Below are 26348 nucleotides of genomic sequence, written 5' to 3'. Positions count from 1 at the left end.
CTTCACTAAACTACAGTCCCCCCAGTTCTTTTTTTGGGGGGGGGGTATTAAAACTGGTTTCAAACCAGCTTAAAATCTGTAGTGTAGAGATGCCCAGTATTTGGTGCTGCAGCACACGACCAAGGATTGTCCTTGGGGTGGTGGGGTGCTCCTTCCAGGAAGAAGGTAGGAAGCTAGAAGGGCAGAACACACAAGACACAACAAAACAACCCTGTGTGTGCAACATCACAGCTAGGAGTCCTGGACTGGTGAATGCGTATGGTGCCTTCCTGAACAGCTACAACAAGAGGCGCATTCACACATGCTGAATAATGCACTTTGAAGCCACTTTCAATGCACTTTAGCGATCGTTTGCAAGTGGGTTTTGCCATTCCACACAGTCAAATCCAGCTATAAAGTGCATTGAAAGTGGATTGAAAGTGCATTATTCGGCATGTGCAAAAGTGACCAAAGAGACTTCTGGAACGAAGCTTCTGGAACGAAACTTCTGGAACGAAAGCTGTCTAGATGAGCCAGGTATTGTAACATCTACCAGTAGGACATGTCCCACCGTAACGTGGCACTCTCAAACGATCAGTGACTGCACTGCATATGCCCAAAGCCACGGAGAAGCGACGGCAGACGGCCGAGAAGACGGTGAGACTGCCTTGTAATCTTTTTATCCCTCACTCCTGCCTTCCCTAGAGAACTCCAAGAAGTTCTGAGCATGTGCTCCAGGCGTTTCAGCTCCTGCTCAGACCACGCAAATCCCACTGGTTCCGTGCTCACGTCAGCGAATATCGAGTGTGACCTCGCCACACTTTCAGGTTTACACGACAGTACCTTCAAAGGCGCTACAGACTTTTTAGCTTTTGGGCCCCGACCGGAGTTGTGGTTGAAAACGAGCTGCCCCCGAACGATGTGGGACTCAGGCCGTACCCTTTGAAACCTTTCTGGTGACACACCCCACAGGCAAGACCTTGCTTGTGCTCAGGGGAAAAGCAGCCAGGCTAGCTGGCTTGCTTCCCCTCCTGGCCTCAAGCTCGACCCCCATCTGTCAACGCCTGGAGAAAGGCAGCAGTGTCTCCCCTCCAAAACAAACACTCCTCAAAACAGGCTCCCTATTTAGACCGCCTGAAGACGTTTCGCGTAGCCTCCCTTCCTAGCTGGCTATTTGGCACAGGGAAAGGCCTGTTTGGTCCCCCAAATGCCAAAGCCTCCTCCAGTTTACTTCACAGGGCCAAAAAACGCCCGGGAGTCTTTCCCTCACATGTACTTTGAATGGCTTCAATGACCAATACCCCAAATCCTAAAATCGTTTATGGGAAGTAGGCCACACCGATTGCAAAGGAACTTCCCAGTCAAGACACATGCTATCACTCGGATCTTACTTGGAAGTAAGGGCCTACCCTCTTCCAAGGCTACCACAGTGGTGTGGGAGTCATGGCAGACGGCTCCTTCTCATGCCCCCCTGGTAATACCGAGATCATGTTGCAGGCATCTTTGACATGGCTACTTCCCACGTGCGCCGCGGTGGCTTCCGTATTGCTGAGAAAATGTAGGGAATTGCCCCCCTGAGGACTCTGAAATTAGTAGAGCTTCGTGAGGGGGTTCTTCAGGAAGGCTCTGAGGGGTTTATCCCTCGCATCCTACCTCTTCAAAATGCATGAAACCCGCCCTCATCCTTTGAGGAAATCCCTGCGGCGTGCACCAGAGAAGTCACAAGGCCGTATCATGTTGCTGGCCCAGGCCATTCCAAGCCAAGGTGTTCCTGTCCCCACGGGGTGTGGATGGCCCTTCCATTTTATGGCAGCTACTTCGGCTGCCTCTGCCAAACAGAGCTTGTGCCATGGGGGGGGACCATGATATACTCCCTTTCTGTCATCAAAACAGCAGCTTTGAATTAGGAAGTTCAGGCCTGCATGTTTCTCCAGGGCTGGATCTTCCACGGATCCTTTCTGCTAAGGCTGTTACTTTTCCCAATGCAAGAAGCCTTCCTCGATGCAAATAGGATCCCCACCTCAGACCCTTTTCTTTAGCTCTGCATGCAAAGTACACGGGAGGAAATTTGCACAAAACTTTGTGCTCTGTGGGTTTGTTTTTTACGCATGGCTGCCCTCCACACTTTTGATTTTGTGTCGCAGCACCAAACCAAGAGCATGGAAATCCGCCCCCCCTAAAGTGGACACGCCTCAGCCCTCCTTGATAGACTTGGGTAAGACATCCCCTTCCTCCTAGGATGCAAAGCCCGGATACAACACCCTTTTTTACATCCTCTCTCCCTCTCACACAAACACACAAAATAAAAGGAACAGGACTCTTTCAGCATAGTCCTTCAGACGTAGCTCTGTGACTTTCTCATGCCCGTTGTCAGCACCCCACCCAGCCCCAGCTTGGAAAGTCGGGAAAAAAATCACAAGTGCCCCAGGGCCCTCTAGAAGCGATAGATTGGCAGTTATTTGAAAATGCAAACCCTGCTGCTCATTAAGACACACGAAAACACACACACACAGATACCATGCAAGTGATCCTTTGCGGCAGCAAGAGGAGACAGAAACGGTTAAGGCCCTGCTTCTTTAAAACAGGCACCGGGAAGTGTTCTCTGAACGGATCGTAGAGTTGCGAGCCACCCCCCTTGGGTCGTGGGGCCCCTGCAGTTTTCCCGATTCTTTTGGCAGCATCTTTGCCCCAGTTTGTCCCAGCCATCGAGTTTCCGTCAGATGCATCGTCCACACACACATGTACATTATCGTGAGGGGACCCAGCAGCTGGGGGCACGGTGCCCCTGAGTACCAGGAGCACGAGGCAGGTGTGATGGCTCCTGGGAAGGCAGGTCCGGAGAGGTGGGGGCTGGCCTGCCCTGGCAGTTCACTGGAGTCATGCTGCGGTACGAGAGGAATGGCGCGCCCAGAACCGCGGATGCGCTCTCTTCGATCCGCCTTTGTGTAAACAATGCACCAAACCCAAAGCTGCTCTCTTTAACTTCTCTGAAGGGAAGCTGGCTGGCCTTGTGCATTTCCTGCGCGCGACACCCCCTCCCCTCAAATCACAACAGCTCCGATCCTGGTTTTTTGGATGTCGGTGAAATGCAGGAGATATTTACAACAGTCCACACAGAACTCCCTTCCTTTTGGATTACTCTCCTGTGATGTGCCGGAAAAAGTCAGTTTCTTCACAAACTGGGGTTGTGCTTGCCAGGTCCCCCCCTGTTCCGGCCCCTTCTCATTCCCTCTGGAGATTTCTTCTTGCCTATTCACTAGCCCCTAAGATACCTGCCCTTAGATGCTATGAGAAACTGCTGGGATGCAGGGGGGCTCTTCCATTTCGGCTGTCCCCACAAATATATTCTCCCCTCCACCATGTGCAAGAAACCCAGCAAATCCTGGTTTCCATTTCTGACAACATTATCTGTAAGATAAGCAACTCTTTACAGATGTAGAAATGGAGATGGGGAACGAGACGGGGAGACCACGGGGAAGGGCGAGGCGGGGAGAAAACGGGAACGGGAAGGTTACAAAACATCTCCAGGGATCCTCAGAGCATGGAGGGGGAGCTCGTTGCCCAGTTTGCCACTGGTCCAGCAGCAGGTGCTCCGTCATAGCCAGCGGTCTCGCTGCAGACTCCTCCGTCACCTAGATGGTCGAGGTTCTGTCGACGCCATCTGCAAGATTTTGAAGGTAGCAGGATCAGCCTAAAGCAGGGGTGGGGAACCTTTTTTCTGCCAAGGGCCATTTGGGTATTTATAACATCATTAATTCATATTAAAAGCTTGAAAATATAGTAGAAGTTCCAATATTATTACTGTATGCGACAAAAATTTACGTTGTATTACTATTTTAATAAAAAAATTAATAAAATCATTTTTCGAGGATACTTTATATTTGAGAATATAACAAATAACTCTGAAAAAATAATTCTGATTTGGGTCATGTGAGGCTGACGCATACGTAATGTAGGCTCGGATCTTTACTATTGCGACTGCGCAATGAAGCTTAGCTGGGAATTTTAATTGCACCTTTTCCCCCACTTATGTATTTTTTGAAAATTTTATTTCTTTCTTACAAAAATTAAACGATAGCCTTATAGTTGTGGGTGGGCCCCCTTTGGCTCCTGGCAACCAATATTTTTAGACCCAGTCCGCCACTGGTCAGGGATGTTCTAGGCTGATCCTGCATTGAACAGGAGGCCTGTATGGCCCCTTCCAACCCTATGATTCTAGGTAATACTGATCCAAACCAGCAGATGGCGATCTATGGTAGCAAGCCAACCCCCCAAAGTACAATATCTATCCCTATGGCACCCTCTGTGTGGATGCACTTTTAAAGATAATGCAGGGTTTAGCATTCTTAATGTTTAAGGCATTATTCTCCCGCTCTTCGAGTTTATTTATTTATTTATTTATTCAAATTTATAGCCCGCCCTCATCCCCAGCAAGCCAGGCTCGGGGCGGGTAACAACCAGTAAAATACATAAAATCATCAGTATCATCAAAACATCAACAACCTCAATAAAACATCAATAAAGAATCGTAAATAGGTGGCCTTAAATTTACCCAGGTGCCGCTTAACAATATTAGCAGGTCAGCCCCCCCACAGATGTTTAGCCAGAAGAGGAGAAGACTGAGAGGGGATAGGGTAACCATCTTCAAGTACTTGAAGGGCTGTCATATGGAGGAGGGTGCCGAGTTGTTTTCTGTTGCCCCAGAAGGTCGGACCAGAACCAACGGGTTGAAATTCAATCAAAAGAGTTTCCATGTAGGCCATGGTTTCTCAACAAGGGGGGAATTTTAGAGCTCCAGGGGGGGAATCGAGACCACTATTCAGCAAAGTGTGATGTCCTGTAGATTGTACGTAAATCAGCAAAACTGTAGTTTTTTGTTTCTGTTTGAGTTAGACTATCTTGGGAAGGGGGGAATTATATTCTGAACAATGGTGAAAGGGGGGAATGGAGCACAAAAAGGTTGAGAACCACTGGTCTAGACATTAGGAAGGATTTTCTAACAGAGCGGTTCCTCAGTGGAACAGGCTTCCTTGAGAGGTGATGAGTTCTCCTTCCCTGGAGGTTTTTAAGAAGAGGTTAGATGGCCATCTGTCAGCAATGCTGATTCTGTGACCATGAGAGGAAGGGCATCTTGGCCATCTTCTGGGCATGGAGTAGGGGTCACTGGGGGCGTGGGAGGGGAGGTAGTTTTGAATTTCCTGCATTGTGCAGGGGGTTGGACTAGATGACCCTGGTGGTCCCTTCCGACTCTATGATTCTGTGATGCTTCTATGATTCTGTGTCAAGCGTGTGGGGGGGAGATGGGGAGGCCAGTAATGTTGGATCCCCTTGGGGCTGTCCTCAATTATAGGCCGGGCGGCCTAGTTCAGATCAGCAAAGTGGGTCAGCATCATGCCACGTCACGCTGCGGATGGTCATGGGGAAAAGGAAGAATGCAACTTACCGCCCAGGGCATGTTCTGTCATACTGAGGCACAAGGACTCCAGCCTGTTATTAATGTCGGGTTCTCCTACTGGTATCTGGAACTCTGCAGAGGCAACGAGAAGAATATTTATGAAAACCCAATGGCACTGATGGGGCTGGAGGGATTTCCTGTGGCTGGAACGCCAGGCTTGGGCAGCTGGCTTCGTGTGGAGGAGTGGGGAAAACAAATCCAGTTCACCAGGTTAGCCTCCGCTACTCATGTGGAGGAGTGGGGAATCAAACCTGGTTCTCCAGATCAGACTCCACCGCTCCAAACCACTGCTCTTAACCACTACACCATGCTGGCTCTCAAAGAGGGTATCCCTGATCATCCATCCTCTGGCATATTCAGACTTATCACCTCGGCCAAAAGTGAATGGGGGCAACCTTTACACATTGTTGGCTCTAGCCCGATAACAGTTATTGAAGAAGAAGAAGAGTTGGTTTTCATATGCTGACTTTCTTTCCCACTTAAGGAAGAATCAAACTGGCTTACAATCGCCTTCCCTTCCCCTCCCCACAACAGGCACTCTGTGAGGTAGGTGGGGCTGAGAGAGTTCTGAGAGAGCTGTGACTAGCCCAAGGTCACCCAGCTGGCTTCGTACCACACTAGCTCTCCGTTGCTATGTTCAAATTCCCGTTTAGCAATGGACACACAAAATGTGTTGCATCTGCAAAAATCTGTAAAGCTGAGTTCCAGGGAAACGAGAAGAGCAGCACACCATTTCACACAGTGTAGAACGGCTTAAGGTAAGAGCTGCGTAGCTTTTTGAAAACATACCGAAAAAATAAACTGTCATTTGGTGACAAGCAATGACTGAACAGGTCATGACTTTCCCCGGTTGTGGGCCTGGAGAATTTCCCAGCTCACAAAAAAGAATAATAATAAGAGTTGGTTTTTATGTGCCAACTTTCTCTACCACTTAATGGAGAAACAAACCGGCTTACAATCACCTTCCCTTCCCTTCCCCTCCCCACAACAGACACCCTGTGAGGTGGATGGGGCGGAGAGAGCTCTAAGAGAGCTATGACTAGTCATCCAGCTGGCTTCATGTGTAGGAGTGGGGAATCAAACCCAGTTCTCCAGATCAGACTCCACCGCTCCAAACCACCGCTCTGAACCACTACACCACGCCGGCTCCATGAAGTTGAGTAGTTTGATATCATCGCTGCCGAAGAGCCAGATCTCCCATACCTGCATGCCTGGGCACCAATTCATAGCCCACCTCCTCACAGTTACCCCTGTTGCTTAAAACCATGCCAGTTAATCTGACAAGTGTCAAAACATCTTCCTCCTCCCAGGTAGGGTCTAAGCAGGCATATCTTGGCTTGCAGCTAGTTGGTCCCTATTCACACTTGAGATGCGAGTATGTTTGTTTTTAAAAAAGAGCTTTCTGTTTTTGTAGAATGCAGAGATGCCGAGCAGCCACTGAGGGTAAAGGTCTTTCAGCCCCCCCGCCCCCAGGTTAAAAAACATGCTTAGTCTGTCCTTTCCTTTAGGGCTTGGTGAGGGTAGCAACATGAAATATGGTGTTGGAGGAGATTTTTCCAGATACCACAGACCACCAAAAAGACAAATCAGTGGGTCCTAGATCCAGTCAAGCCTGAACTCTTCCCTGGAAGCTAAAATGACTAAACTGAGGCTATCGTACCTTGAACATAAGAACATAAGAAAAGCCCAACTCGATCAGACCAAGGCCCATCAAGTCCAGCAGTCTGTTCATACAGTGGCCAACCAGGTGCCTCTTGGAAGCCCACAAGCAAGATGACTGCAGCAGCACCATCCTGCCTGGGTTCCACAGCACCTAATATAATAGGCATGCTCCTCTGATCCTGGAGAGAATAGGTATGCATTATGACCAGTATCCATTTTGACTAGTAGCCACGGATAGCCCTCTCCTCCATGAACATGTCCACTCCCCTCTTAAAGCCTTCCAGTTTTGATGGGCAAATGCATAAGAACATAAGAAAGGCCATGCTGGATCCGACCAAGGCCCATCGAGTTCAGCAGTTTGTTCACACAGAGGCCAACCAGGTGCCTCTAGCAAGCCCAGAAGCAAGACGACTGCAGCAGCACCATCCTGCCTGTGTTCCACAGCATCTAATATATTCGGCATGCTCCTCGGATCCTGGAGAGAATAGGTCTGCATCATGACTAGTATCCATTTTGACTAATAGCCATGGACAGCCCTCTCCTCCATGAACATGTCCACTCCCCTCTTAAAGCCTTCCAAGTTGGCAACCATCACCACATCCTGGGGCAGGTTTAGGGTTCCACAATTTATCTATGGTCATATTATGGTCACAATTTAACTATGGTCACCATTTAACTTTGGCCACATTATGAGAAGACAAGAGTCTTTGGAAAAGATAGTAACACTAGGAAAAGCTGTAGGTAGTAGGAAAACAGGAAAACCCAATGTGAGATGGATTGACTCCATCAAGGAAGCCACAGCCCTCAGTCTGCAAGACCTGAGCAAGCTGTGAATGACAGGATGTTTTGGAGGACATTGATTCATCAGGTCGCCATGAGTCGGAAGTGACTTGACAGCACTTAACACAAATACATATTTTTTCTGCAAACATCAAACCCAACTAAAAGTGCAGGTGAGTTCAGACTTAACCAAGGAAAACAAGACTTAAGGGAGAGAGCAGGCATTTTAAATTCTTGACCGCGATTTGGAAGGAACCGGGGGAAAACAGAAGTTTGCCTTATGCTCTGAAGAAAAGCAAGAAGAAGTCAGTTTAGGACAGACATCTGACTGTTTCTCGCCCCAGCACAATTTAGGCTGCGTTTATGTCAAGCGGAGAGTTAAGCATAAGTTTAAAAGCTTCCTATGGAAATCAATGACCTCGCTCAACATGGGTCGGGTCCCGTTCAGCAAGGGAACCCCCTGCTTGGGGACGGTTTCAGAGGGTAGCTGTGCTGATCTGCAGTAGAACAGAAAAATTCAAAAGAAGTAGCACCACAGAGACCAACAAGATTTTTGGCGTATAAGCTTTCGAGAGTCAAGGCTCCCTTCTGGTGAACGGTCTCTAAAGTGCTACCGCACTCCAATTGTTATGTCCGCGTGGGAAGGATTCACGAGGTCGGAGACGGAGTTCAACAACAACCGCTTTATTGTATCTAAGCACAGAACTAGTAAACACCACAAGCAAACCCTGTTTATATGCCCCCCTGGCCGCCCGCGGCCACTCCCCACTTGATCCGTGATAGGGGGAACATACCTCCTGGTGACCAATGGTACATGTTGGCTTAGAGCCAATGGGGTCGGTTTGAGCGAGGTTAGGATCCTCTGTGCAGAACTCAAGCTCCTAAGTCTCCCCTTGCTGACTACCCAACTATATACATACACAACACCAATCTACCTGTTTGGAGAGGATTTTAAGCCTAGGGGGAAAAAGGGGTGAAACAATCATCAACGGGGAAAGATGTAGATGAAGAAGAAAAGTTGATTTTTATATGCCGATTTTCTCTACCTTTAAGGAGTCTCAAAGTGGCTTACAATCGCCTTCCCTTCCTCTCCCCACAACAGACACCTTGTGAGGTAGGTGGGGCTGGGAGAGTTCGGAGAGAACTGTGACTGGCCCGAGGTCACCCAGCTGGCTTCATGTGGAGGAGTGGGGACTCAAACCCGGTTCACCAGATTAGAGTCTGCCACTCACGTGGAGGAGTGATGAATCAAACCCGGTTCTCCAGATTAGAGTCCGCCGCTCATGTAGAGGAGTGGGGAATCAAACCTGGCCCTCCAGATTAGAGCCCACTGCTCATGTGGAAGAGTGGGGAAACAAACCTGGTTCTCCAGATTCGAGTCCGCCACTCTTAACCACTACGCCACGCCATGGTGGCTCTCATAGGAGATCACAACAGATGAAAAGGACTATCCAAAGGGACTGTGTCTTCAAGCCCATTCCTCCCCCTTTCACCCTGAAACTTCCAACCCAGCGATTTAAAGAGCATGCCTGAAGTAAACCTTACAGCGCTTCTGGAAAACAATAACCCGAATAGGCCTCCAATCGAGTATCAATTCCGTGTTTGTGGGGAAGGTTGCTGCCAGCAGAGGGGAGAAATAAGCTCGCCATACCTGGCTGCTGAAACATGAGCATCGTCTGCGGAGAAGTGTGGACCGGCAGTGAGCGCGTCCTCTGGACCGAGCTGTGGGTTCTGCTGGGCATGCTGTTGCTCCCGCCGGGATTTGCAAACCAAAGGTTCTACAGAGGGGGAAAGGGGGGAAGGGAAGATGCGTAAACGCAGAGAGGGGAAAAGAAGAGTCAGGACGGCCTGTCTGAGCTTGCTCTAGAACGCTGCATGCTATAAGGGCCAAGGAAATCCACGGTTCAAATCCACGGGCAACGTTGGAAATACGTCACGTGGTGGGACAAGGTATACTGGACCCACTGTAATGCCAGGGTCCCTGGGCAAGAGCCGCTCAATAGCCTGGTTCACACCAAGATGTCTATCTATAGCACTAGTTCCCAACCAGGGGTCCGTGAGAACTAAATTAAGGTCCACGAAACAAAGTTATAAACCCATAATAAATTAATATTTTCAATTAAAAGTTCTCTATTATAAAATATATATATTCAAATATAATTCTAAGTTTAATGTTTAACTAACAGTTATAATTAAAGTTTATTTTCAAATTCCCGGAATTTTTATTTTGAACCTTGGGGTCCCTGCACCGAACAAAAAAGTCCTAGTGGTCCCTGGTCAAAAAAAGGTTGGGAACCACTGATCTATAGTCACAGACAGGAAACGGCTGACAAGTCCTGACCTAATTTGTTCATCCGTCAGTCATGTTTATTGGGTAGGGCCCTAGGCCTTTACAATCTAGACAATATTACAACAACTTAAAAATTAAAATACACCAGTTTGGCTCCTTGCCTCATTCAGTGGCTTTCTTTGCCCTAATTTTCCTGGCTGCTTGGCCATACAGTGCCATTTTAGATGTCTTTATTTGTCACCAACATGGCAAGAGAAAAGCCTGGATTTCCACGCTCAGAATTTAATTCCCAGGGGCACACTGTACCCCTTGTTTATCAGAACCACTGCGCGTGCAGAGAGAAGGCTGAAATCTCGCCCCTCGCTGGCATTTCCCATAAGAACAGAAGAAAGGCCCTGCTGGATCAGACCCAGGCCCACCAAGTCCAGCAGTCTGTTCACACAGTGGCCGACCAGGAAGCCCACAAACAAGACAACTGCAGCAGCATTATCCTGCCTGTGTTCCACAGCACCTAAGATAATGGGCATGCTCCTCTGATCCTGGAGAGAATAGGTATGCGTCATGACTAGTACCCATTTTTACTAGTAGCCATGAATAACTTTCTCCTCCATGAACATGTCCACTCCCCTCTTAAAGGCTTCCAAGTTGGCAGCTATTACCACATCCTGGGGCAGGGAGTTCCACAGTTTAACTCTGCGTTGTGTGAAGAAATACTTCCTTTTTATCTATGGCATTGCAATCCCTCCCCTCCCCAAGCCCCACCCTCCTCAGGATCTGCCCCCACAACCTCCTGTTGGTGGCGAAGGGGGACCTGGCAACCCGAAGCCCCGCGACACCCGGCCGGATACACACCTGCCGCCCTTGCTTCAGGATGGTGGGGTTGGTGGCGGTGCTGCGCTGGGCGGCTCCCAGAAGGCCGCTGGGGCCCAGCAGGCCCAGCCGGGTGGTGGGAAGGTTCCGGGAGGGGATCTGGAACTGGCGGGGGTTCCGCCTGCCCATTCCTGCACCGACAGATCCAGCTGTTGGTAAGGAGCTTGACTGGCCGAATCCTCGGCTAATGGGAAGAGAGGGAGAGAGAGAGAGGGAGAAAGTAAATTGACCAGTGCGGACCATTTTGTAAATTAAAAATCTATCTTTGTTTGGAACCATGTTGCGCTATGTTAATTGCAAGAGACTTGGAAGTAAATATTTAGATCAGGGGTGTCAAACTCAATTGTTAGGAGGGCTGTCTATGACATAAATATTACTTGGCCGGGCTGGGCCATGCCTCGCCGGCCCAGATTGAGAAGAAGAAGAAGAAGAAGAAGAAGAAGAAGAAGAAGAGTTGGCTTTTATATGCCAACTTTCTCTGCCACTGAAGGAAGAATCAAACTGGCTTGCAATCCCCTTCCCTTCTCAGTGGGGCTGAGAAAGTGTGACCAGCCTCAGGCCACCCAGCTGGCTTCGTGTGGAGGAGTGGGGAAACCAACCCGGTTCACCAGATTAGCCTCCGCCGCTCATGTGGAGGAGTGAAGACTCAAACCCCGTTCTCCAGATCAGACTCCACCGCTCCAAACCACTGCTCTTAACCACTACACCACGCTGGCTCTCGGGGGGTGGCTGCGTCACGGGCTGGATAGGAGTTCTCAAGGGGCCGGATCCAGGTTGCTGGCCTTACGTTTGACACCCCTGATTCGGTAACAGCAGCCTCTGACGTCAGAGATGGAGATTTGCATGGTGTTGTGTATGTAAATAGTTAGGTGGGTAAGCAGGGGAAGACCTAGGAGCTTGAGTCCCAGACGAAGGCTCCTAAACCTTGCTCGCGCTATTGGCCCAAGTCAGTGTGCCCCACTGGCCCTAAGCCGGGTCGCGCCATTGGCGACCCGGGGGTTGTTCCCCCCCATCACGGATCGGGGTGGTGGTGGCAGAAAGCGGCCAGGGGAGATTATAAGCAGGGCCGTTTTACACAGTTCTCAGTTCTGTCCTGCACCACAATAAACGCGTCATGTTGGAACTCAGTCTCAACCTCGTGTGTCCTCCCCACGCGGACTTAACGCATGGGGTTTTCTAAGTCAGCTTGTTGATGTTGCTGGTAGGGTTGCCAAGTTCCAGGTGGTTAATACAAATAACTAACGTTATAGCATAGGTGTTTTTTTCCTTCAACCTCCAGGTGGTGGCTGGAGATCTCCCGGAATTACAACTGGTCTCCAGGCGGCAGAGGTCAGTTCTTCCGGAGAAAATGGCTGCTGCGGAGGGCGGGCTCTATAGCATTGTACTCCGCCGAGATCCCTCCTCTCCCCAAACCCCGCCCTCCCCAGGCTCCACTCCTGAAATCTCCAGGTATTTCCCAAACCGGAGCTGGCAATCGTATTCGCTGGGCATGCCACGGCAGGGTGGCATTCCCCTCTCGCCCTTCCGCCTCCAAATCTCAATGACAAATCCCCAAACCTACGCTCTTTGCTGCCGATATCCCGAGAGGTCTAGGATGGATTTCCGAGGGAAGGACCGGAAGAGTTTTTGCACCTGCTGTTTCCATGACAGCAGCCGCTTCTTCTGTGTCTCTGTAAAGGCCTGCCCCAAAAGAGAGAAGATAAAAGTGAGCCTTCCTTATTTTTTTTTTTTAAAAAGGTGTCACAGGTTATGCATGATACATTTGGGGGGGATATTAAACAAGTCTCCTAAATCAGGGGACCCCAACCTTTCTGAGCCCACGGGCACCGCTGGAATTCTGACACAGCTTGATGGGCGCAGCCACAAAAAAATGGCTGCCACAAAACGGCTGCCCCAGGAGGCGAAGCCAGCCACCAGGGCTGGATTAGCCATTAAGCAAAATGAGCACGTGCTTGGGGCATCGAGGGAAGGAGGGCACCGCAGAAATTTTGCCGGATTTACCATGGATCGTATGGTGCAAAACTGCAAACAGTGCTACCTCCCCCCCCAACACCCCCAGTGACCCCTACTCCGTGCCCAGAAGATGCCCAAGATGCCCTCCCTCTCATGATCTGCCTAAGGTCATAGAATCAGCATTGCTGACAGATGGCCATCTAGCCTCCCCATTCCAAAGATTCTACCTTATTGTAAATTTTAAACTGTCCCCAAATACAGAGTGCTCTTCTCCAAGGCCAGGTTAAATGCACTGCCATTGGGGGAGTCAGCAGGCGGATTTTCAGGGGTCCCCTTTTCTAAGCGATTTTGTGATTGTGGATCAGGGAGTTTGGACACTGTTTGGCATTTTTTTATAGACTGTAAAAAGCACGATCTCACCAGAGACAAATGGATCAGAACATACATTCAGAGGTGGGGACCTGCCCCAAAGAAAGAGATAGTTGCAAAGTTATTGGCTGATACTGACCCAAATGTAACCCTCGCTGTGGCAAAAAATTTATCTATGGTTTTTAATGATACCTCTTTTTTAGCTGTACTGTTTAGATATTATATTTTTGGATCATGGTTATTTATGTATTATGGAATGTACTGAATTTGTTTTGCTTATGACCAGTTGGTCCTCAAGCATAAAGAATGGAATAAAGGAAGGCTGGCCATCTAGGCTCTTCTTAAAAACCTCCAGGGAAGGAGAGCTTACCACCTCCCGAGGAAGCCTGTTCCACTGAGGAACCGCTCTGTTAGAAAGTTCTTCCTAATGTCTAGACGGAAACTCTTTTGATTTAATTTCAACCCGTTGGTTCTGGTCCGACCTTCTGGGGCAACAGTAAAGAACTCGGCACCCTCCTCTCTATGACAGCCCTTCAAGTACTTGAAGATGGTTATCATATCCCCTCTCAGCCTTCTCCTCTTCAGGCTAAACATACCCAGCTCCTTCAACCTTTCCTCGTAGGACTTGGTCTCCAGACCCCTCACCATCTTTGTTGCCCTCCTCTGGACACGTTCCAGCGTGTCTACATCTTTCTTAAATTGAGGTGCCCAAAACTGAACACAGTACTCTAGGTGAGGTCAAACCAGAGCAGTGCAGAGCGATACCATCCTGTGTCACCCCCCCAGCTGGGTCTGAGCCAAGTGGACTCTGTGGGTCACACCTGGGGCGTTTTTCACACCCCAATCTGCCCCCAATGGGGGTAGCAGAGGCAAGAGTACCCACATTCTTGCCGCTCAAAGTGTCGGCTGCAGCTGCTGGAAGGAGCCGAACTCCCAACACAGGGCTGAGAATCCGGGACGAGGGAGAAAATATAAATAAATATATTTCCAACAGGGTTGACCCGACCCTCCGGAGGAGACTAAATTGAGTCTCAGGCATTTCCGTGCATGTCGGTCACGCAGAGGAGACCCTACAAACCAGGGTCTTGACCTGCATGGATAAGGCAGCCCTGATGACATTCTTTTGGGAGTCCCGAGGGGGGCGGCCTCCCCAGAGCCCGCGACCCCAATTATCTCTGTTTTTGGCAAGCGAGCAGAAAGCTTTTCCTGCCGGTTTCCCCGATACAGCAAGTCTGTATTCCACGGGTTTAAAACAGACAGGAACAAAAATGCAGACTGGGGAACGACACATTCGGATGGTTTCAAATGTTGGCTGAGCCACACCAGCGTGGTATAGTGGTTAAGAGCGGTGGTTTGGAGCGGGTTGACTCTGACCTGGAGAACCGGGTTTGATTCCCCACTCCTCCACAGGAGCGGCGGAGGCTGATCTGGAGAACTGGATTTGTTCCCCCACTTCTCCACACGAAGCCACTTGGGCGACCTTGGGCTAGTCACGGCTCTCTCAGAGCTCTCTCAGCCCCACCTGCCTCACACGAAGCTGCCTTATACTGAATCAGACCCTCGGGCCATCAAAGTCAGCATTGTCTACTCAGACTGGCAGGGGTCTTTCACACCACCTACTTGCCTAGTCCCTTTAACTGGCGATGCCGGGGATTGAAGCTGGTTCCTTCTGGATGCCAAGCAGATGCTCTGCCACTGAGCTATGGCCCTTCCCCTCACAGGGTGTCTGTTGTGGGGAGGGGAAGGGAAGGCGATTGTAAGCTGGTTTGATTCTTCCTTCAGCGGTAGAGGAAGTCGGCATATAAAAACCAACTCTTCTTCTTCTTCCCCAATAGCTAGTCATCTTTTGTGAATACACTACATTGCTTTTTTATTTTAAAGAGGATGAACGAGCAGGCACTTTGCCCGGTGTTGCTTTCTCTCTCCCACGCACACCCTTGGACAGCAACCCCATCCCTGCACGCGGCTTTTGATTCTCCCAACCCGCTGGGCCGCTTTGACAGCTTTGAGCCTTTTGTGGTTGCTTGGAAACAGCCGGACACGCTCTCTGATCCCTCCCAGGCCGCCCCAGAACTCGCCCGAGGTTTCCTGTTCCGCTTCACAGCGCGCGCCTTTGCATCGTTCTCGCGGGCTGCTGTCATGTAGCCCCAATCAGAGAATCTGGCGCTGTCATACAGCCAAGATCAGAGAATCCGGCGCCAGCGTGTTTCCCCGCAACCATGAGGGCTAGCAAATGCTGGGGGAGGGCATTGTTTTTTTTCTTGATGTTTTCAAGGGGAGCTAAGAATTCAGGGTGTCATCTTCGGTTTTGCTGCCTTCCTGACTGTCAACCACTGACCGGCCTTATGGGCAGCTCATGGCAAATTTCCTCTGAAGTGAACAGGTTACGTTTAGAATCACAGAATCATAGAGTTGGAAGTTGCCCTAGAGGCCATCTAGTCCAACCCCCTGCTCAATGCAGGATCAGCCTAGAGCATCCCTGACAAGTGCTTGTCCAGCCTCTGCTTAAAGACTGCCGGTGAGGGGGAGCTCACCGCCTCCCTGGGCAGAGGATTCCACTGTCGAACAACAGCGTGGTGTAGGTGGTTAAGAGCGGTGGTTTGGAGTGGTGGTTGGGAGCGGTGGACTCTGATCTGGAGAACCAGGTTCGATCCCCCACTCCTCCACATGAGCGACGGAGGCCAATCTGCTGAACTGGATTTGTTTCCCCGCTCCTACACACTACACCACTCTGGCTCTCTGGAAAGGAGGGGATGAGGGAGATGGGGCCTGATCGGGGAGGAAAGGGCGGAAAACGGGAGCCTGGATATGTGGAGAGTCACGACAAAACTAGTGGATCCTGTTAGTTACTTATTATACTTTATTTCTATCCTGCCTTCCTCCCCAACGGGGACGCACAGTGGCATACATCATTCTCCTCTCCCTATAAGGTAGGTAGACTTCAGAGTGTTCGACTGGACCAAGCTCACCCAGTGACCTTCCATGGTAAAGTGGGGATTCGAACTTGGGTTTCCCCAGATGCTAGTCTGACATTTTAGCCACTCCCACCATGCTGGCTCTCCTGAAGTGTTAGCCCCAGTGTTTCTTCCCACTGTTCTCTGCTCTCGGTGCAGTCACAACCTCACCTAGAGTATTGTGTTCAGTTTTGGACACCACAATTTAAGAAGGACGTAGACAAGCTGGAACGGGTCCAGAGGAGGGCAACAAAGGTGGTGAGGGGTCTGGAGACCAAGTCCTACGAGGAAAGGTTGAAGGAGCTGGGTATGTTTAGCCTGGAGAGGAGAAGACTGAGAGGGGTTATGATAACCATCTTCAAGTACTTGAAGGGCTGTCATAGAGAAGAGGGTGACGAGTTCTTTTCTGTTGCCCCAGAAGGTCGGACCAGAACCAACATGTTGAAATTAAATCAAAAGTGTTTTCGTCTTAACATTAATAAGAATTTTCTAACAGTCAGAGCGATTCCTCAGTGGAACAGGCTTCCTCGAGAGGTGGTAAATGCTCCTTCCCTGGAGGTTTTTAAGCAGAGACTAGATGGCCATCTGCCAGCAATGCTGATTCTATGACCTTGGGCAGTTCATGGGAGGGAGGGCATCTTGGCCATCTTCTAGGCATGGAGTAAGGGTCACTGGGAGTGTGGGGGGGCGAGGTAGTTGTGAGTTTCCTGCATTGGGCAGGGGGTTGGATTAGATGACCTTGGTGGTCCGTTCCAACTCTATGATTCTACGCAGGAGACGAATTCCAAAGAATAAAGGTTGCATTTAGAATAACAGAATCATGGAGTTGGAAGGGGCCATCGAGGCCATCTAGTCCAACCCCCTTGCTTAATGCAGGCGTCTGTCCATTTTTTTTTTGATGCAACACAACTGTCCACAGCAAAAACGGGCTTGCGATTATTTGTGCAACAAACAAACAAACCCCGGAATATTTATCCACACTGATACTGTGCATTTGGATTCTAAGCGGGACACACACATATAGAAGTTTTGCAAAGGTCTGCTCCATCTTCCAATAGGATCTGCCCTTGTGGGTCTGGTGGTATAGGTACAACAAGTCATTTGTTTTTTTTAATTGTCAATTTTTTGAGGTTGATAGAAACTGGTTGGGTCATTTGAGAATGGAGAGAAGGCACTCACCCTTCCTGATTTTTTTTTTAAATAACAAACAAATCGGAGATGGTAGATTGCAAAATGCATATATGTATTGGCTGCCTATTTTAAAGGATAAGGGGAATGTATTAAATATTTTGGCCATTGTGCTTTAGTGTGGCTCTGCTTAAGACCTACCGGTCTTCGAGCAGAATCATTAAAGCAAAGAAAAGGCCTGCCCAAAAGTTAACTCACCTCATGAATTAGGCATTTGTCTATCAGCCGTAAATAGGAGCTTATGTTCTCCTCATCCGGTCTGGAGACGAGGAGCTGAGTACACGCTGCAAAAATAATGCAAAAAAAAGAACAAGAAGGGAAGGGAAGGATGGGGAAGGGAGACAGAGAGAAACGGAAGGAGCGTTTGGAGTCAGAGTCCGCTTTGAGCCTCTCATTTTTAAGAATGGACTCTAAACAGTCTTGTGTCCCCCCACCGCCGCAGTGTGACATGAAGAGGAGCATGACTATGAATGGAGCCACCCTCCAGAGAGCACGCACATCACACACACACAGGCTGCATTCCATTCATGCCTTTCTGTGTTTAGCTCCATATTTTGCTCTCTCTGGCTGCGGCGTCAATCTGGAATAACTCCATTTAAGTCTATTTATAAAAAAAGACGCAGCAGACAGACCTCTCGCCTTCTCCCGCTCCACTGTGGAAAAGCAACTGGAAGGGGTAAGGTGCAGATCCTTGGAACCTCAAAGGCAGCCACTAGGGGGCAGGCCAGAACACAGGAAGCTGCTTTACATACAGTCCAACTGTTGGCCGTTTTGGGTGGACCTGTGGCTCAGTGGTAGAGCACCTGCTTTGCACGCAGAAGGTCCCAGGTTCGATCCCCGACTCAGATAGTGGCTGAAGTGAAATACCTCAACCTGAAACCCTGGAGAGCTGCTGCCAGTCAGAGTAGTCAAGACCGGCCCTGATAGACCACAGCCTGAAACCCTGGAGAGCTGCTGCCAATCAGAGTAGTCAAGACCGGCCTTGATAGACCTCAACCTGAAACCCTGGAGAGCTGCTTCCAGTAAGAGTAGACAAGACTAGCCTTGATAGACCTCATCCTGAAACCCTGGAGAGCTGCTGCCAGTCAGAATAGTCAAGACCGGCCTTGAGAGACCTCAACCGGAAATGCAGGAGAGCTGCTGCCAGTCAGAGTAGTCAAGACCAGCCTTGATAGACCTCAACCTGAAACCCTGGAGAGCTGCTGCCAGTCAGAGTAGTCAAGACTGGCCTTGAGAGACCTCAACCTGAAATGCAGGAGAACTGCTTCCAGTAAGAGTAGACAAGACCAGCCTTGATAAGACCTCAACCTGAAACCCTGGAGAGCTGCTGCCAGTCAGAATAGTCAAGACCGGCCTTGAGAGACCTCAACCTGAAATGCAGGAGAGTGGCTTCCAGTCAGATTAGATGCTCTACCACTGAGCCGCGGCCCTTCCTCATCCAAGATAACATCAACTCGATCTCTGGATTGAAACTCACCTGTCCCTGTGCCTCATGGAGTATCCCAGCCTCGTAAGACTGAGGTTTGGAGTTTGTGTTTGTGGGGGAGAGGGGTTGTTATAATTTAGAGCCAGGGTGTGTAGTGGTTAGAGCATCCCTTAAAGTCAGTATTGTCTACTCAGACTGGCAGCGGCTCTTCAGGGTCTCAGGCAGAGAAAGGTCTTTGACATCACTTACTACCTAGTCCCTTTAACTGGAGCTGCCGGGGACTGAACCTGGGACCTTCTGCATGCCAAGCAGATGCTCTACCACTGAGTCACAGCCCCATTCCTTGATAGTCTTGAACACATGAAGCTGCCTTATATTGAACCCGACCTTCAGTCCATCGAGGGCAGCATTGTTTACTCAGACTGGTAGTGGCTTTCCAGAGTCTTAGATATAGATCTGTTTCATCACCTACTACCAGATCCTTTTCACTGGAGATGCTGAAAATTGAACCTGCAGCTTTCCGCATGCCAAGCAGATGCTCTACCACTGAGCCATGGCCCCTCTCCATGGCTCTCCAGGATGTCAGGCAGAAGTGTTTCACATCACCTACTGCCTGGTTCTTTTTAACTGGAGATGTCGGGGACTGAACCTGGGACCTTCTGCATGCCAAACAGATGCCCTTCCACTGAGCCACTGAGGTCTTTCACATCACCTACCACCTTGTCCTTTTAACTGAAGATGCCAGGGACTGAACCTGGGACCTTCTGCATGCCAAGCAGATGCTCTGCCACTGAGCCACGGCCCCATTCCCTGATAGTCTTGAACACATGAAGCTGCCTTATACTGAATCAAGGTCAGTATTGTCTACTCAGACTGGCAATGGCTCTTCAGGGTCTCAGGCGGAGGCCTTTCACATCACCTACTTGCCTGGTCCCTTTAACTGGAGATGCCGGGGATTGAACCTGGGATGGGACCTTCTGCGTGCCAAGCAGATGCTCTGCCACTGAGCCACGCCCCCCTCTACTTGAAGATAAGGAACAAAAGTAAAGGCAATATGCACAAGCGATTCAAGGGGGTTCTATGTTGCCGATCGGGATTGACACCAACAACATCAACGCCGTTGGATTCCCACCTCTGAATCGACACTAACCCACCCTGTTCCTTCCCCCACTTCAATCCGGTTGACAAACGACAAGAGAGCGACGGTAGGGAAGGAAATAAACGGCTACCCACCTTTCCCCATCACCTTTGTAAACTGTCCCGGGATGTCGCCTTCCGGCAAAGGGGCCCCTCCGGATTCTCCCTCGCAGCCCAGCAGGTGGTGATGGTGCATCCCCCTGGAGGCGGAGTCCTTGCATTCCGACCCTTGGCTGTCCGGGCTGGTCAGTGAGGCCGGCCGATGGGGCTCGGGATCCCGGCCGTGCTCGTCCGTCGTCAGGTTGCACGAAGAGTAGGCCTTGATCGGGGTGAGGATCATTTGGTGGAGCTCCTGCAGAGGGACGCGCAAGCTGCCTCCTTCTAGGATGTCCTGGAGGTCACGCAAACGCCGTGCTGTTAGCACCTCAAGGCCCACGGCATTCTCCATCCTATTCTCAACATTGTTTGTGCCAACCAAGGAGTCCTACTAGGGTTGCCAACCTCCAGGGGGTGGCGGGAGATCTCCTGATATTACAACTGAACTTCAGATGACAGGAATCAGATCCCCTGGAGAAAATGGCCACTCTGGAAAGTGGAATCTTTGCCATTATACCCCCCATTGAAGAAGAAGAGTTGTTTTTTATGTGCCGACTTTCTCTACCACTGAAGGAAGAATCAAAACGGCTTACAATCTCCTTCCCTCCCCCTCCCCCCAACAGACACCCTGTGAGGTAGGTGGGGCTGAGAGAGCTGTGACTAGTCCAAGGTCACCCAGCTGGCTTCATGTGGAGGAGTGGGGAAACCGATTCACCAGATTAAAGGAAAGAAAAGTAGGGGTACTTGAAGATGAAGAAGAGCTGGTTTTTTTATGCTGACTTTCTCTACCACTTAAGGAAGAATCAAACCAGCCTACAATCACCTTCCCTTTTCCTCCCTGCAACAGACATCCTGTGAGGTAGGTGGGACTGAGAGTGTGTGACTAGCCCAAGGTCACCCAGCTAGCTTCATGTGGAGGAGTGGGGAAACAAACCTGGTTCACCAGATTAGCCTCCGCCGCTCATGTGGAGGAGCGGGGAATCAAACCCGGTTCTCCAGATCAGAGTCCACCGCTCCAAACCACAGCACTTAACCACTACACCTTCCCTCCCCAAACCCTGCCCTCCTCAGGCTCCACCCCCAAAATCTCCAAGTATTTCCCAAGCCAGACCTGGCTACCCTCAGTCCTACAGTTGGAAAGGGGCCTTAGAGACTATCTACTCCAGTTCTCTGGAAAAGCTAAAACTAGACTACTGCCAACAAATGGCTGTCCAACCTCTCCTTGAAGGCCTAACACATGAAGCTGCCTTCTACTCAAATCAGTCCATCATGGCCAGTGTTGTCTACTCAGACTGGCAGAGGCTCTTCCGGGTCTCAGGCTAAGGTCTTTCACATCACCTCCTGCCTGGTCCTTTTTTAACTGGAGATGCCAGGGATTGAACCTGGGACCTTCTGCATGCAAAGCAGAAGCTCTTCCACCGAGCCACAGCCCCTATCCAACCTCTCCAGTGAGAGCCCACCCCACTCTCAAGTAGTTGGTTTCATTACTGAGATTCTTCTACCACTTTAAAAGGTCTCCTAATATTAGATTGAAACCTCCCCACCTTTCACTTTAGACCACTAAGACCTTGTCTTGCCCTCTTAAGACCACAGGACTTCAGATAGCAGAGGAGTTGTTTCCTAGACCCCCACAAGCATCTTTGTTGTCCCCCACCCAACCAATTTCAATGGGTCTGTATTTTTCTTAAAGGGAGGTATCTAGAACTGGTGATACTATATCAGATGAGATCTGTATACCTTGGGGTCGAGTGGAATTATTACTGAGCCTGGCCTCTGGCTAGGGAGGGCGGGGTAGAAATGTAATAAAATAATAATAACAATAAATAATCAGATTACTACACTTTGATTAAAAGACACTATTAAAATATGCTTTATATATATATATATATATATATATATATATATATATATATATATATATATATATATATATATATATATATATATATATATATATTTTAATAGTGTCTTTTTACTATTTCACTATTAAAATATGATTTCAATCCCAACGGAAGTCGGTTTCAGGTAGACGGCTCAAGGTTGACTCAGCCTTCCATCCTTCCAAGGTCGGTAAAATGAGGACCCAGCTTGCTGGGGGTAAAGGGAAGATGACTGGGGAAGGCATTGGCAAACCACCCCGTAAACAAAGTCTGCTTAGAAAATGTCGGGATGTGACATCACCCCATGGGTCAAGAATGACCCGGTGCTTGCACAGGGGACCTTTACCTTTACCTTTTAAAAATATGCTTACATTCAGAGGAGGGGAATTTGTGGCCAGTGGGGTTAAAGTTTAACAAGAACAACAGCAGCAATAATAATAACAGCAGCCAAAAACTTGGGCAAGATTTTTGGAGGGGCAGGATATAAATATTCCTACTAAATCAAACAATAAAATAAATAAAATAATACAATGACAGGAACATCTCCTGTTAAGACTGCAGGGCAAGACTTTTGGAGAGACAGGACAGAAATATTCCTACTAAATAAAACAATAACAAGACAGGAATATCCTCCTGCTAGACCGCAGCGTCGGCTGGCAGGGTCAAGCTCTTGAAAAACCGTCAAACTGTTCCCGAGCCAAAAGGCATTAAGAGTGGGAGAGAAGCCAGATAAAACCCGGGCATTTCGGAGGGCTCCAACCTGGCTAGTGGCTCTTCCAGCAAGACGCGGACTAAATATCCCCATCCATGCTCTTTACACACCACTCCCATCTGTGCGCACTCTTCCAGTTCACATTCGACACACAACCTAGCAACTGACCCACACTTTGGCAAAGCTACCTGTTCCCTTCCCTGCACAAAGCTCCGTTGGCCCCTGGGCCTTGTGTGCTGATTGAGTTTCATTTTTTAAACTTCTGAGCTGGTTAGGAGTGTTTGTGAGCGTTCCATAACAGCCATTGCTGAGCCAACGGCTAGCAAATACTATTAAATACAGCTAAAGCTCTCATAATCAATAGGCACAGAACATTCTGAGACTGCATGTCTCAAGAGGTTTTCTTCCCCCTTTTGTCAACTCTATTAGATTTCTGGGTAAAAGATAAAACAATGTCTTTCTCGGCAAATCAATATATATATAATTTTATCGCTAGTTGGCATCTCCACAGCCACAGAATGTGCCCTCGAGGGTTATCTGAAACTGGCTCCAACTTCGCAACCAACCAACCTGACTTCGCGACATTCTTGCAATCACGGCAAGGCCTGGATAGAGGCCAGTTGCCGACAGCTAACTCTGGAGCCGTCATTTTCTATTTTGCGTGGCACGAAACAGCCCCGTCCTCGCTCCTTCTGCATATTTCTGGCAGCCAAATCAATACCGTATCTCAAACGCGACAGGGGGGGAGAAGTGGGGTGAAGACAAAACGAGACTCAGCTATTGCCCCGAAAGGACATCCGCAAAGCAAACCAGCCATGTCTTGGCCTTTGAGAGCTGATATTAACTCTGAGAGGGGTCCATTACAGCTTTATTACCTCCAGTGGGTTCCCTATGTGCTGCCTGGCACCGTGCGCGTGCAAAAGCGACTCAAGCAACCAACCTGCAGCCAACTTGAGAGGCTTAAGACGAGGAGGGCAGGAAACTAACAATATAATTATGTTCACCCATGCAGTATTTCGCCTACAAAATGCTTTACGATTCTGGTAGAGAATGGCAGCCCTCGCGAATCCCTCTGTCAATCACCTTCTCTGAGTAATTTCCTATTCCCCTTTTCTTGAAAATTACTTGCTCTTCCGCTCCTCCTTTTCTAGTGTCACTGCTAAAGACGTTCAAACACCCGCTGGTTCGGCTCACCAAATTGCAAACGGGGAGCCAATTTTCAACAGATTGTTCGCGTGTTCGCTGATCCATTTGGCAGCTGTTCAGCGGTTTGTTTCAACCATTCTTTCCTAAAAGAACAGTATCCACAACTCGGATTTTTTGGGTTTTTTTTCCCAAGTGTGTATTCTCACTAGAAGTGTGCAAAAAAAACAATTCGGTAGAATTTGGATTCGGGTCTAATGGACCTAATTTTTTTTGGGTAAACCTGGATATCCCCAAACCCCCTTTTAGGGAATATCCGGATTCCTGAAAAAATTAGGGTCATTTGCAGGCTCCATCATCAACCAAAAAGGAGACTGCAGCCAAGAAATCAGAAGGAGGTTGAGACTGGGAAGGGCAGCCATGAAGGAGCTAGAAAAGATTCTTAAGTGTAAGGATGTGCCACATGAACACATGAAGCTGCCTTATAATGAATCAGACACTTGGTCCATCAAAGTCAGTATTGTCTACTCAGACCGGCAACAGCTCTCCAGAGTCTCAGGTAGAGGTCTTTCATATCACCTACTTGCCTAGTCCCTTTAACTGGAGATGCCGGGGATTGAACCTGGGACCTTCTGCATGCCAAGCAGATCCTCTACAATCTGGTAACCAAGATCAACTTAATTCATACCACTGTATTCCCTATTACTATGTGTGGGTGTGAAAGCTGGACAGTGAAGAAAGCTGATAGGAAGAAAGGAGATTCCTTTGAAATGTGGTGTTGGAGGAGTGTTATGGATACCCTGGACCGCCAAAAAAACAAATCAGTGGGTTCTAGATCAAATCAAGCCTGAATTGACCCTAGAAGCTAAAAGGACTAAACTGAGGCTATTGTACTTTGGTCACATTATGAGAAGACAAGAGTCACTGGAAAAGACAATCATGCTAGGAGAAGTTGAAGGCAGCAGGAAAAGAGGAAGACCCAAGAGATGGATTGACCCTATAAGGGAAGGCACGGCCTTCAGTTTGCAAGATCTGAGCAAGGCTGTTAAGGATAGGATGTTTTGGAGGACACTGACTCATAGGGTTGCCATGAGTCAGAAGCGACTTGGCGGCACTTAACACACACATTAGACCCGAATCTGAATTTTACCGCCCTCTCCATTTCCCCTTCCTCCCTACTTACCTTCTCCAGGGCTGTAGCAGCGGCAGCAGCAGAGCTGCCTCTGAGCCCCAGGCAGAGCCCAGAGGCGGCAGCGACAACCTGGCTCGCAGCTCTGCGCAGGCTGCTGTTCTCAGAGCTCCACGTGGAGCCAAGAGGTGCTGGCAGCTTGTGCAGAGCTGCACCACTAAGAGCCCAGAGGCAGCGCAGGGGAGTTATGTGCTGGTGAGCAGGTAAGGAAGGGAGAGGGGAAGGGGAGAGGGAGCCTTTTTAAAAAATGGCGGAGCAGCCCAAATCATTTCGGCATTATTCGGGAATCTGCTTTTCGGCTCCCTTTGAATGGCCGCCATTTTTTACTGTGTGGAAACCCCCCCGAAAAATGGTGTTTTTCAGGTTTCTTTACTGGAAACCCCCCCCCAATTCTCCCCCAGACCAACTGGGTTCTACTCTCTTCCTGGCTGTTTCGCTCAACAGGAAATTCTTTAAATAGATAGTTCAATCAGCCACAAATCTCACAAAGCAGCCATACACCACTGCGGTGTTTAGGAAAACTCCCACCATTCTGTTTTCGTCTAAGTAAGTCCCTAGCGACATTAATGGCTCCTGATCTGTTTGGATCGGCGGTGTTTTTGCACACATGCACTTCTGAAAAAGCAAAAAAACACACTGATGCAAACCTGTCCAGCAAGCATTCGAGTCATCTGGTGCGGACCAAACAAACTGGGTGATTGGCTCATGACCGATTGTCACGGTCAACTACTGCAAGTTCGACTGCCCAGACACCTTCACAGAGAACGGTGCAGCATTCCTAACCCCTATTTATTTATTTACTTCAGTTATACCCCCCTTTTCTCCCCAATGGGGGCCCAAAATGGCTGCCGCTGTTCTTCTCTCCTCCATTTTTTTCTTCGCAACAACCCTGTGAGGCAGGTTAGTCTGAGAGTTGCACGACTGGCCGAATGTCACCCAGTGAGCTTCCGTGGCAGAGTGTGGATTCGAACCTGGGTTTCCAATATCCCAGCCCAACACTCTAACAGCTACACCACCCTTCTTACCTCTATCAGCTGCCTCCGACATTTTTTTTATTTTCTTACAAGATTTATACCCCGCCTTTCTGCCCTGACAAGGGTCACCACTGCCTTCTCTTTATTAAGACCCCCCCACTACTTCCTCTTCCCCTGTTCTCCCTCTTCTGCACTCCTCATTTTCTACCTTCCTTTCTGGTCCATCTCAATTTCTTCTTCCCTGTGGCAACAGAACATGCTGTGACATCAGAGCACCTCAGCCAATGGCTG

The 26348-nt window shown here is 49.2% G+C and overlaps 1 protein-coding gene across 2 annotated transcripts in view; it reads right to left on the bottom strand.

The window, feature by feature from the left end:
* Window positions 1-3510: 3510 nt before the first annotated feature.
* SAMD4A (sterile alpha motif domain containing 4A) overlaps window positions 3511-26348 on the bottom strand; it is a 118471-nt gene continuing 95633 nt past the window's right edge. For both annotated transcript variants that reach the window (XM_056850912.1, XM_056850913.1), the window contains 7 exons: window positions 20160-20454; window positions 17699-17784; window positions 12598-12716; window positions 11019-11220; window positions 9528-9654; window positions 5423-5506; window positions 3511-3640 (listed from right to left, as the gene is read on the bottom strand). In XM_056850912.1, coding sequence (XP_056706890.1) covers window positions 3612-3640; window positions 5423-5506; window positions 9528-9654; window positions 11019-11220; window positions 12598-12716; window positions 17699-17784; window positions 20160-20454 — 942 coding nt within the window. In that variant the 3' untranslated portion in view covers window positions 3511-3611. The remainder of the gene's footprint in view (window positions 3641-5422; window positions 5507-9527; window positions 9655-11018; window positions 11221-12597; window positions 12717-17698; window positions 17785-20159; window positions 20455-26348) is intronic.

This window comes from Euleptes europaea, chromosome 6, assembly GCF_029931775.1.
Source record: "Euleptes europaea isolate rEulEur1 chromosome 6, rEulEur1.hap1, whole genome shotgun sequence".
Classification (NCBI taxonomy): domain Eukaryota; kingdom Metazoa; phylum Chordata; class Lepidosauria; order Squamata; family Sphaerodactylidae; genus Euleptes; species Euleptes europaea.
The sequence above is the reverse complement of the archived record's forward strand: the minus strand, read 5'-3'. Positions and strand labels throughout refer to the sequence as shown.